The sequence below is a fragment of the Populus alba genome, chromosome 19 (genome assembly GCF_005239225.2).
Source record: "Populus alba chromosome 19, ASM523922v2, whole genome shotgun sequence".
NCBI lineage: Eukaryota > Viridiplantae > Streptophyta > Magnoliopsida > Malpighiales > Salicaceae > Populus > Populus alba.
In genome coordinates, this window is record NC_133302.1 from 13,994,904 (window position 1) to 14,006,997 (window position 12,094).

At 35.2% G+C, this 12,094-nt stretch overlaps 1 protein-coding gene across 4 annotated transcripts; it reads right to left on the reverse strand.

The window, feature by feature from the left end:
* Positions 1-927: 927 nt before the first annotated feature.
* LOC118028909 (glutamine--fructose-6-phosphate aminotransferase [isomerizing] 1) lies at positions 928-10,944 on the reverse strand. Of its 4 annotated transcripts, none has more exons than XM_073406920.1 (12): positions 10,416-10,942; positions 9,915-10,087; positions 7,748-7,859; positions 6,911-7,056; positions 5,740-5,919; positions 3,235-3,595; positions 2,887-3,137; positions 2,693-2,807; positions 2,339-2,594; positions 2,085-2,253; positions 1,458-1,546; positions 928-1,181 (listed from the first exon to the last, which is right to left on the reverse strand). In XM_073406920.1, exons 1-11 carry the CDS (start codon positions 10,609-10,611, stop codon positions 1,463-1,465), a joined length of 2,043 nt encoding a protein of 680 aa, XP_073263021.1. In that variant the 5' UTR covers positions 10,612-10,942; the 3' UTR covers positions 928-1,181; positions 1,458-1,462. The 4 variants fall into 4 exon arrangements, 3 of the variants coding, with proteins under 3 accessions (XP_073263021.1, XP_034888553.1, XP_034888554.1); XM_035032662.2 differs by having other exon boundaries at positions 928-1,184; positions 1,461-1,546; positions 10,416-10,941; XM_035032663.2 differs by having other exon boundaries at positions 928-1,184; positions 1,461-1,546; positions 5,740-5,904; positions 10,416-10,939.
* Between the last annotated feature and the right edge of the window lie 1,150 nt (positions 10,945-12,094).

The window sequence follows — 12,094 nt, forward strand, 5'->3', positions numbered from 1 at the left end:
ACTTCTACTTGTAGACACCCTCTAACCTCTTTGATAAAAAAAACAAGTGAGACAATTTTCATATTGTACGACCAAGTCTTCTATACCTGTCCTTGCATAAACTCTCTTCTTAACTTCTTTTTTTTTTTTTTCCTTCATTTAGTGCAACCAAACCAAATAAATTTAAAATACATAGTAAGTTGATTGTTGAATTTTGTTTTTTTAAATGAACTATATATAAAATATGTATTCATTATAATTTAGTGAGGTTGGGGTATTTAATGATTTTAATGGTCGAAAGTTTAAAGAACCTCATTGAACTTTCTTTTGCAATTGTTTTAGTTGAATAAAATTCATAATAATTTTATTTTTTCTTGATTTTTCTTCTCTTTTTAGTAAAGGATTTTTTTAAAATAAAATTTTGTAAATATATGTTTAAAGATAAATGTTTTAGCGAGTCAACTGATATTCTAACCATATGAAGAGTAAAATTAAATTAACTTTTGATATAAGTATAATATTTTTAATATTTTACCGTTGTTATTGGTCATTTTATATTCAATACAACCATTTTAAACATTTGTAAGCATAACATATTAACCATAAGTATCAAATAATAGACTCAAAATATTTATAGTATGAACCATTTCATTTCAAATCATAGAAGGTAGATCCTATCATAGTGATTATTGAGTGCTTAACAAACTACCAAATAGAAGGAAGAGGCCACAACATCGAGTAAAGAAAGATTCCGATTTTTGTCAGTTGACCCACCTTGACCGAGATTTACCCCATTTTCATTAGCTTAAATTTAAAGTTTTTTTTTTTTCGAGTCATGTTAAAAATTAATATAAAATTATATCTAAATAGTTTACCACTCATTGATAAAATGGTTTAAAGTTTCGAATCTTACACCTAATTCTTTCTAATTAAAATAAGGTTCCAATATAATTAAAATTAAATTTCAATATAAGATAATGTTGAAGAAATAGGTGTGTTAGAGCATGCTTCCAAAATAAGATGTTCGATGGATGGCATAGGGGACGAGGCAAATCAATCAAATCTCTTTCCACTCTTTTAATCATGTCTTAAGTTTTATGTCCAAGCCGTCATGTTGCTTTTTCTCTCTTCTTTCTTTCTTTTCAAAACATGTTGAGAGCTCTCCCCCTTTGTCCCGACGTGAAGGAGATGTCCCTGAAACGCTCCTACAAAAAGGAAAATACGCCCTGTCAAGTTTGAATACAGCCCTTGGTAGACATTTTGTTTAATAAATTATCATTTCTCCTATATTTAGTAATATCTAGCTAGTATGATAATTATCTTTTAAAATGTGTTTTTCATTTGTTGCACACAGCACACCCATCCACGAGATTCCAGAAAGGGGTTTTACGATGAATTGAATCTTTTGATTTGTCGGCCATTGTCAGCATCACATTTTTACAAGAGAACAATGACTAAACGAGAAGGTTTTCAGCCACTACCTTTACTGTGTCGTCACGCTCTTCGCCAGATTGCGTGGCTGGTCAACATTGTAACCCCTTAGAACAGTCAGATGATATGCCAGTAACTGCACCAACAAAGGGAAGTCAGGTTTGCTGACGCATCTGGTAATGCTTAATGCAAATAGACAAGATCTGACAGATTTGTAAAGGAGAGCATATGGATTGTTATGAATGAAAGGAAAAAAAGAAAATATTAGGTTCTTGCATCATATATACTTTCATGCATCACAAAAACATGCATTCATGACCATCATTTGACGATACTGATTTTCTAAAGGAAGTTCTGAATTAAGATAGCATTTGGCACATAAATCAACCTAAGCAAGCCATGGCGAATGATAGAAGCACAGGCATCATGCTGTTTCTGTCCATCTACGTGCAAAGGTGATACGGCCCGCCCTTGGAGCCACAGATTGAATGGCTAGGATATAAATACTACTTGACGTGAGATGCCCTTGCACAGTATACTAAATGACAAGTCAGTGAATTTAGCTACTGATTATTCTGAATTAAAGTGGACTGATTATTCCTAATCAAACACACGAACATGCATGCACATGTATACATTCATTTATGAACAAATGCCAACGGTAGTAGGAATACCTGCAATGGAACTATATTAATTACAGGTTGAAGACAATCCTCAACCTGTGGAACTTCAATTACTCTACCAAATCCTCCAGGGCATGCAGACACAGCATCACCTTTTGAACACATGACTATTAAGCGACCTTTGCGGGCATGAAGTTGCTGAATGACTGACTGTTGCTTGCTGTCAGACCACTAAAAGGAGTCAATATCAAACACATGAAAAATATTTGATGAGGAAGGCATTCAATACGTACAAAACAACAAACCTGAAGCAGGAATCACGAGTAGCAATGACAATAATAGTAAGATTCTCATCAACTAGTGCCAAGGGACCATGTTTCATTTCACCAGCAAGCATTCCTTCACTGTGCATAAGTGCTACTTCCTTAACCTTTAAGGCACCCTCCAAAGCCGTTGCATAGTTGTATCCTCTCCCAAACACAAGAAGAGACTGCTCCGCAATCAAAAGTTTTGCAAGATCCTTCATTTCCTGGTCAAGCTTCAGGACCTCCCTGACCTTGTCTGCAAAAAATCAAGACTTGAATATATAGTTTGGGACGCAAAAGGGTAGACTATGACAATATGTGGAAAACAAATGAACATAAAAATCAGAAACTTACTTGGCAAGTCGAATAGACCATCTATTATAGCCTCTCTTCTTGTTTGACTAGAAATTGCATCACCTCCGATTGCTAGGGCTAACATGGCCATCACTACTATCTGACTTGTGTATGCCTGTTGATAACAGTGATAACATGGTTAGGCACTGATAGTAAATGAGATGAACAAAAACAAATAAATTCAAAGCCATCACCTTGGTGCTTGCCACGCCTATTTCAGCGCCAGCATTTATATGAACACCACAATGTGTATGCCTAGCTATTGCACTGCCAACAGTGTTTGTTATGCCCACACACAATGCACCATTTTCTAAAGCATATTCCAACGCATGTAATGTATCTGCAGTTTCACCAGACTGGCTGACAAAGACTGCTGTATCTTCTCTGTATATAGGACCTTGACGATCCAACAGATCACTTGCAATTTCCATAGTGACAGGGACACCTATGTTTTTATATGCAGCAAACCAGGAAAATTGAAAAAATAAGCAGTACAAACAAGATTATGATTTTCAAAATTTACTGTGCCAAACAAGACTCACCAGAAAGTTCTTCCAGGATGGGTCTAGCAGCTAGAGCAGCATTATAGCTTGTACCACAACCAATGAAAACAATACGTCGACTCCTTCTAATTGTTTTAAAGTGATCCTTGAGTCCACCTAAAAGAACAGTCTTGGCTTTGCAGGAGCCTCCACGTATAAGCCTCCCACTCATGGTGGTTTTTAGAGATTCTGGCTGTTCATGGATTTCTTTCTGCATGTAATGCTCATAGTTTCCTTTGTTTATTTGTTCAACTTCCATCTCAAGAACAGATAATGCACGTTGCACTGATGCAGGTCTAGAGTGGGAGCCTCCATGTCTTCCCTTGTCATTGTCAAACTTCAGGATTGACACATTTCCATCCTGGGACAATTATCAACATTGCAGGTTACAAAAAGAAATTGGCACTATAACAGGACTACTTAATGAGATTGTAATGAATCCAGGAGTCAATTTTCCAGCATATATTGGTTATTTTGACCTATTAGTTACACAGTAAGTAATTGCGTATCTCAAGGAAAAAGTAGAGACATTTTTAAAGAAGAAAGTACCAAGTCATGACTCTACATTCCAAAGACACATGCATATTATTGCCAAGTACACTCCAGTAAATTATGTATTTGCAGCATCACCAAAGCATATCTAATCTAGAAATGAATATTTGAATAAAAGCTGAATTGATTTTTTTGAGGAAACAGGGAGCATTCTGCCTCAAATCAACTTGGTTCTAAAAAGGGCTTTGATGAAGTAACAGAGTTTTAAGGGTGTTGGTGAATGAACAAAGAATTGTTTACTAACTGGATGTTCAATGCTTCGAAATTTGTCCTGATTAAATGATGAACGAAGCAGAAGGGCATGCATTGATTAAGAGGTTGAAAGGTTGATAGCATCTTTTACAAACTATCCGCATGAAGCTGACTCTTTTATCTCCCATATCCTTAACTGGGGCCTCATATATCTATCACTTGATATATGTACACCAAGTTTTTATGTGGATGAGTTAAAAGCAGAAAGAATAAAAATAATGCACTCCAACTTAAAGAGGACAGCCTAATGCAGAGAAAGGGTAAAGCAACAAAATTAAATTGGTTATTGGTCAAAGTTTCGATGACCTACATCTAAAAGTGTAAACGGCCTTGTCTTTCATTCTTTTCAAATAGATAGATGATGAATAAATCATGGTATAAAAGATTTTCAAAGACGTAGACCTTGTTGATGAATATCATGCAGCAACAAGAAGGGAAACAACTACCCTGTCCTACTAAGAAAAAACCCCATCATATGAAAACCAAACGAGATCCTTTGATGTGCTGGAACAAACACGAAAGGAGAAATAAAAAGGAGACCATGATTCCAGGTACCATATATACCACAAACTCAACCATAAGGCCACAATATCTAATCTTCTGAATAGATGAAAGATGAGCTCTGTAAAACATGACCAAAAAGATCTTGTCCTTCTTACAAGGCTCCTTTGCTACCCAGTGGTTATCAGACCATAATTAAATGAAGAATGAAAAGTATGGGCAATAATAAAGGCAATGAGCGTCTGAAATTTACATCTACTACGAAAAACAAAACCATCTTTGAAAAAATAACTGTTCTCTGCTATTCTTCCCGACCCAAACTATGATCAATATAAAGCCTTGTCTGACTTGACCAAATTTGTGTAAACTAAGGTCAGAGAGTGTGCACAAAAAATATGAGGTCTTATCCACTTTTACCCATTTCTATTGAGCCTATCATCAAAAAGCTCCACAGAATATGGATCTTAAATCCTCCCTGCATGGGCCAATAACTCTACTCAGCTTTCCGGTGTGGGATTTGAACTAGGTTCCATGCACAATTTCCATTTGCAACTACCACCCATAATTCTCAGTTTCAAGGGTGTATTAATACAATAAAATAACCACAAAGTCAGGGAGGAAAGAGAAAGAGGGGGGAAAGTTAAGGAGACAAACAGTTAGGAGTAAGAAAAAAGCAATCAATGGCATTGCTAATGTCATCATAAATACTCCTTCATCGAAAGCACCTGCTCCAAAAATATATAGGTGATCTAATATAGGTATTGAAAACCATAACAGTCTCAAGTTAACTGTTAACTTGAGTTAAACAGCTCTATAAGCCATCATATATCTAATAAAATTAATGACAAAGTTGGAACTGCAGTAGGCATCGTTATGAAAGGCACTATTGAATCTGACAACATAACAGTAAAGCACATTTTTTATGTATAAACGTGAAGAAATGAGGTGATATTGAAAGTACTAATTCTCTTGTCAGGCACATAATCAATTACTTGAACTTGTAAGATTTTCATCTTGCAAAGTCAATTAAGCATTCATCTGCAAGAATATGTTAACCCAAAAAAAACAAGAAGAAGACAAAGAAGAATATCTTAAGATCAGTATTATGAAGGGCAAAAGATATCGACCAAAAAAAGAGAGAAAATATGAGGAAAACATAACATAACAAGAGAATTAAAATTAACAAAGACAAAGGAGTACCTTAAGATGAACTACTTCACCATCCTCAATCACCAAGACCTTTTTTGTGTGCTCAACAATAGCATGAGCATCACTGGACAGAAACAGCTCTTTTGGATGGTCATTATTTGAGAGGAATTTAGAATCATGAAATGTTGGTCCACTGTTAAACTCTTCATTTAATTCCTGATAGAAGCCCAACTGTAAGCTAATATTAACAGAAGCATGAAGCTGATACAAACATGGGACAAGATATAGTAATGCCAATAATCCAAACTTTCTGATCCATCATGAAGAGTAAACCATCAACTAATCAGCCAGCATAAGCTTTCAATTATAAGTTGTTATTTTTTCATGCTTATTAATACTTTAAAGTCAAAGCACAGGCATCACTTCCTAACAGACTAGTGGCTGCACTAAGAATAAAGGGGGGGGAAAGCAATCTGTAACAGTGTTAACTTGCTATTCTTACGCTCAATACCATGAGAAGCAAGACAAGCAAACAATCTTAATTACAGCTTGCAATGCAGGCATATATCTTGCAGCACAGTCCTTGATATCATCTAATTTATGTCATCATCACCTGAGTATGTACAATACAGGATATAGGAAACCTTAAAGTATGGTGGACACAAATTTATGTTTTCACAAAATAAACAAACATAATTTTCCAGCTTTACATTTGTATTTCTAATGAGCCAAATTTGTAAAGCAGAATAGCAATCCTAAAGGTCAGATAAAAAAAATAAAAAATAAACGGAAAACCATGAATGCAGTTTTCTGAATGCAAAATCTATAAAACAAAGGCTAGTCAAATTCCAACTTCAAGACAACGTACATCCTCAGTTTTTCATTACATGAACAAATTTTGATACCAGAATTGAGCCCCTATAAGTTGTCTTAAAGCAAGAGCACATGAACTAACTCCCAAATGCACATGTTTCACAGATTATCCAACCAAAAGAATGGCTATGGACAACCAATCAATATGTATATTAGGAAGAAAAATGAAGAAAACAATTCTCAAAGTGAATAGTTACATATTTTTTTTAAATCATGGCTTTAACCCAAATTTTTCAGAGTACTAACCAGAACCGGTAAAAAAACATTTGTACCCAAGAACTTATAGATTCAAATTTCTAGGGAGAAACTAGTGCTGTTAGAAGCTTGTATACTTCATCAACAAACTTACTTTAACACCCAAGAGCAATGGACTTCCACGTTTGCATGCAATTAACTCATTTGGATAATGTGGGCTCTTAAAAATGAGGGCATAGGCTCCTTCAAGATGCCTCATGACTTCAAGCACAACTTCACTAAATGTGACAGTATGAGAACCTGAAACACAAAATGGAACTGAGTACTTTAATGTCACCTTAAATTTCGCTTCTGAAGAACTATAAATGTCGCAAAGCTTTTTCAGAGAAACATGAAATCAATTTCCTAAAAATCATTGTCATAAGTAACAAGATGCAATCAAATCAATTCTACAAAAACTTTCAGAGAAAGTTTGACTTTCATCTAATTGTTGTGTACTCTGGATGGCATGCAGCAATACTACAATGCCTTGGGAGATGATAGGCCTTAATGAATAAATAAAGCACAACAAACAATATAGAATAGCCCCATCACCAACTACAATGTAAAATCATATTCATGTCCATGAAAATTGTTGGCAACAAATAATAGATTTTTCAGACATGCTGTATTAACGGGAAGGATTAAACATTCTTCTGTTTTGATACTACATCATTTGAATTAGTAGAAATTACAAGCTATCACTACGATGCTCTTGCAGGCAATACCATTCACACAACTATGAAGAATCATAATTCTATACAGTTATGCTCCACTACAACAGAGAGATCTTGTTTCAGGTTACTATAGGTTATAGCAACTATATTAATAGGACTTTCACATCCTCTGAGCAGTTTGTGTGAAAAGGATTCTGGTACCTCACTTCCTTTAAGTAAATTGCATTAACAAAGTATTAGCCTTGTTTGATAAATATTCACAAAATGAAAACTACCTTCTCCTTCATTTGCTTTGTCAAAGACAAATTTTGCAAGCTTCGGTATTACTTCTGTGTCGGTTTCAGAGTCAAAGGTGAACCCATGTCGAATAAGTGTTTCCCTTAACACCTGAAGATTTTAATAGTGAAGTAAGAAATCAGTATGATTTTACTGGTATTAAAAATACTGCCCACTTCAAAGCATATAAGTAATCATGTAGCACATTTATATGGTTAAAAAAATGAAATGAGCTATGAAATTTCAAAGTACAGGAAAGGATGGAGTAGCAAAACAGAGAGCCAGAAAGCAGTAATTAGAATGGCTAATTTCATCTAAGATGTTATAAGGAAGCACCGGTATTTTTTTTTTTGGTACAATCTACAAGATACAACCTGAAAAATCCAGTAGTCGTTGAGCTCTTGACTCAGTGAAGTAGGACAGGGTAAGAACAAAGATAAAAGAAGCCAAATCCCCTATAAGAGAGGGAAAGGTAGAGCAAGTAAAAAGAAAACACTAAAGAAAGGCTAAATCCCAACAGAAGAAAACCCTATAGAAGAGGGTAAATCCCTATCTTAAGGGCTGAATGATTTGACAGAAAACCCTGTAGGAGAGAGTTCAAATAAAAGGAAGAAAAAAGACTCAATTCTGAGTTTTAATGCATCATCATCATTCCCTCCTACAAAGTATATGGTCTTTATATAGACACCAAGAAAACCTAGTATTTTAAACTAAATATGAAATAAAATTCTAAACAGACCGAATTACAAACAAACAAGTAAACCTTCTTGTTCTTATACTGCAGAACTCAGCTAAGTTTCTAAACAGTGATTCTATCCTCAAAATATTCAAATATAATTGCTAGCATCATGTATTAAGCACTAGCGATAATTGGCAACAGGAAATGAAAAGAAAAAAAAAAACATAACAGAATGTTTGAGAAAGATTTATTGGCAGTTTTCAGGTGAGAGAGAGAGAGAGAGAGAGTTCACAAAGTAAGAACTTTTGTGATTTCCTCCACTTAATTCACATCACCATTGCCATCACCACCAACAGTCCTATCAACTGTGCCACTGTTAACACTAATACAACTACGTCTTGTCCAGCCAACCTCACGTTCCAGTCACCAAATAAAAGGGTGTAAAGGGGGGGGGGGAAATTGATACCACTGCAAAACCACTAACAACACTACAGTTATTTCTTTGCCTAGCACCATACTCCACCATCAGCCAACAATTGTGAGGTTCATAACTAGTCAACAATCACTCAGTCTTGCCTACGCCTCCAGCAATGTATCCATTGCACACAAGCAATGCTAAGACTAACACAATGACTGAACACCCGCTACCTTATGATCTCAATCAACACCACCACCAGTTTTGCCAGTAACAATTTACCTCCTCATTACTTCATCCACATTGTCTGCACGTTTTGACACAATTTACAGGAAAGCTATCATGAAAAACACAAAACGAACAAGAAACCAGGGGGAGGAACAGACATATCAGAACAATCGTATACATCTGAAAGAAAGTGGGTTAGCTATAGAAAAGGGTTTCCACTCTTCCAAGCTAGTCCCAAAGCAGCCTAAACATTAATTATAAGTTAAAAAATAGGACCATATGTGCAAATACTACGAAGAAAGCCTGCTAGAAGACTAAGACTGGTCATTTGAGCAAATAACGCTTTAGGAGAAAGTAAATGAAACTCGAGACTAACAAATCCTAGACTATCTGAAACAAGTCTATAGTTTCTCACCAAGGATACCGACCACAAAAGTTAATTACTCGACTGAAATATACAAAACCGCTGCCAACTTAAGAGGGTGTATAAATGAAAGCTTTTGACATGGGCATCAAATTTATCAGAGCTTGATGCATAACATTATACATGTATTTCTTACGTAAGCAATGAGAAACAGAGAAAAGCGGACATAATGTGCAAGCCGAAAATATGACACAGCTTTATCAGCCTGATCACATAACAACAACTCGTACCCTTACCGAGGAGGCTTCCTACAAATATCTCTACAAATAACTTACATAAGTTATAAGTGTTTATGTAACTTCAACTTACATCAATATCATTACAAAGATATCATTTCCACTGTAATCTAGAGAGGTACATCACCATTGTGGGTGATGGTGAGGAAAGAAACAATATCTGGTGGTGAAGGCTTAAGCAAACCTGATAATTAGTTATGACGCCATTGTGAACAACAAGGAATTCATTTCCATCACCAGATGTTTGTGGATGGCTATTCCTTGGAGCAGGCTCTCCATGAGTAGCCCAGCGGGTGTGTGCTATTCCAGCATGGACACAAAAGGATTCTTCCAAATCTAAACCCATGGCATCAGCCTCTGGAAATACAAAAGATTAAAACAATGAGTTGCTTTGAGAATTTTGGCTAGTAAAGTAGAGCAGTCCATCATGTGCATGCGTATGCAGTTGGCAAGCTGGTTAAACCCATTTTTAGGAAATAAAACATAATATGACTTCCTTCTTTCTCGAATTCACCCGACCCAGTTGACTCAATACGGGTGGGTGGGTACAAGCTCCGAACTGGGTTTTCCGCAAAAATCATAAATAAAGTGCACGTCTCTTTCTAAATCCATTCCATGATCAAATTAGATCAAGGGTCTCTCGTAAATCAATCAAAAGAAGAGAGAGAGATGGAGAATTGGTTACCTTGATAGACAGATTTGACAAGGGATTCGATGTTTCCTTCCTGACGGAAAACAAGAGGTTTGTTGTGATCAATGGAAACCCCGGCGGAATCATATCCTCTATATTCAAGACGCCTAAGTCCGTTGAAGAGAATTTGGAGAATAAATCTCCTCTCCCTATTGACGTTGTAATTCAAATACGCGAAGATCCCACACATCTTTTCCTTTCTGTTTTTGTTTTCCTGGTTCAAGTTTATATAGAAAGACTTGACTTTTGACTTTTCTCTTTGTTTTCCTCGTTTAGATCCATCTCGGTGTTTTCCTCCTCTCTCAATTTGTTGAAATCCTTAATCACCATTGCAAAGCCCGGTCAATCAGCCAACCGTAGGAAAATAAGTTTTTTTAAATAATATTAACATAACTTAGGACTAGAAACAAGATAATATTAGTTATAAATAAAAGCCTCTTCGTCGGATTCGTGTCGGTCTCAGAAACTAGATCTAGACTCGACTCGATCAAACTTTAGATAGATTCAATTTAAGCAATCATGAGACAAGGCAAATTATAACACTTGATAGCCCATTCGTCAACAGCAAAAAGCAATGTTCAGTGGGCCCGGGAAATAGTCGTGGTGCGCGTAAGCTGGCCCGGACAGGTTACCAAAAAAAAAAAAATTATAAGTAAATTAAACGTGCAAAATGGCATATCTTAGTGAATGGATAAGCCAGCCTATTTTGGATTTCACGTGTAAAAAAAAAAAAAAAAGTAGGCTATTGTCAGCATCATCATTGACCAAAGATTTTTTTTAGTAGCTTCCAAACAACAAGGATAAAGATATTGTTTGAGATAGCATTTTATATTTTATTTAAAAATGTTTTAAATAATATTTTTTATTTTGAAAAAATTTAATTTCTATATAGTATATTAAAATAATCTAAAAATACCTAAAAAAAATTAATTTGTAACAAAAAAATTCAAATTTTTACAAAAAATATTTTTCAATTGCAAAAACAAACAAGATCAAAATCAAGTGTTATAATATTTTTTAACTATAGAGAAAGAAATGTTCACAAATGCACATGGATTCAAAAAATTACTTATTACCCAATGAAGTTTAAATCAAAGAAATTAAAAGTTTAAGGAATAAACAGCCACTAAAATTGATACAACCAAGAACTCAATTACATAAAATACAAAACTAACATGAATCGATGAAAAGGCACGAGTAGCATATTAGATAGCCCACCTGAAAGCTGCTCGTGGTGCATGGGATATCTTTGAGGATTCAATTGACGTCATCATAGCGATGTCTAAAAACTCATGGCCAAACAATCTTGGACGAGTTGGCTCATGTTTGATAATAAGACACAATAGAAGATTAATGACACTACACTAGTTTTAGGCTGGAAAAAGGAAGAGAAAAGGGGATTGATTTTTTTGCTAGTATTTTTCCAGCCCCCCTCTCTCTCCATGCGTGCCAAGGCTAAGGTATGGATGCATATATAGTGGTGTATAGGTCAATCATTCTTGGGTTTCTCTTTTTTTTTTTTCATTTTGTTTCATATGAGACCTAGGTTGTACAACCTAACTAAGCATGTTTAGGTAGCCTAGGCCTGTCGTTTGGGGTTTTCTTATTTTAGATTGATTTTTTTATATGAGAAAGTTTTTATTGATGACAACTACTTTTTTTTTTTGTAATAC

Coding starts and splice junctions, on each gene's coding strand:
- LOC118028909 (XM_073406920.1), bottom strand. CDS start 10,611: ATGTGTGGGATCTTCGCGTATTTGAATTACAACGTCAATAGGGAGAGG. Junction 10,088..10,415: donor TGTCAAATCTGTCTATCAAG/GTAACCAATTCT, acceptor TTGTATTTCCAG/AGGCTGATGCCATGGGTTTA. Junction 2,595..2,692: donor TGGTCTATTCGACTTGCCAA/GTAAGTTTCTGA, acceptor GATTTTTTGCAG/ACAAGGTCAGGGAGGTCCTG.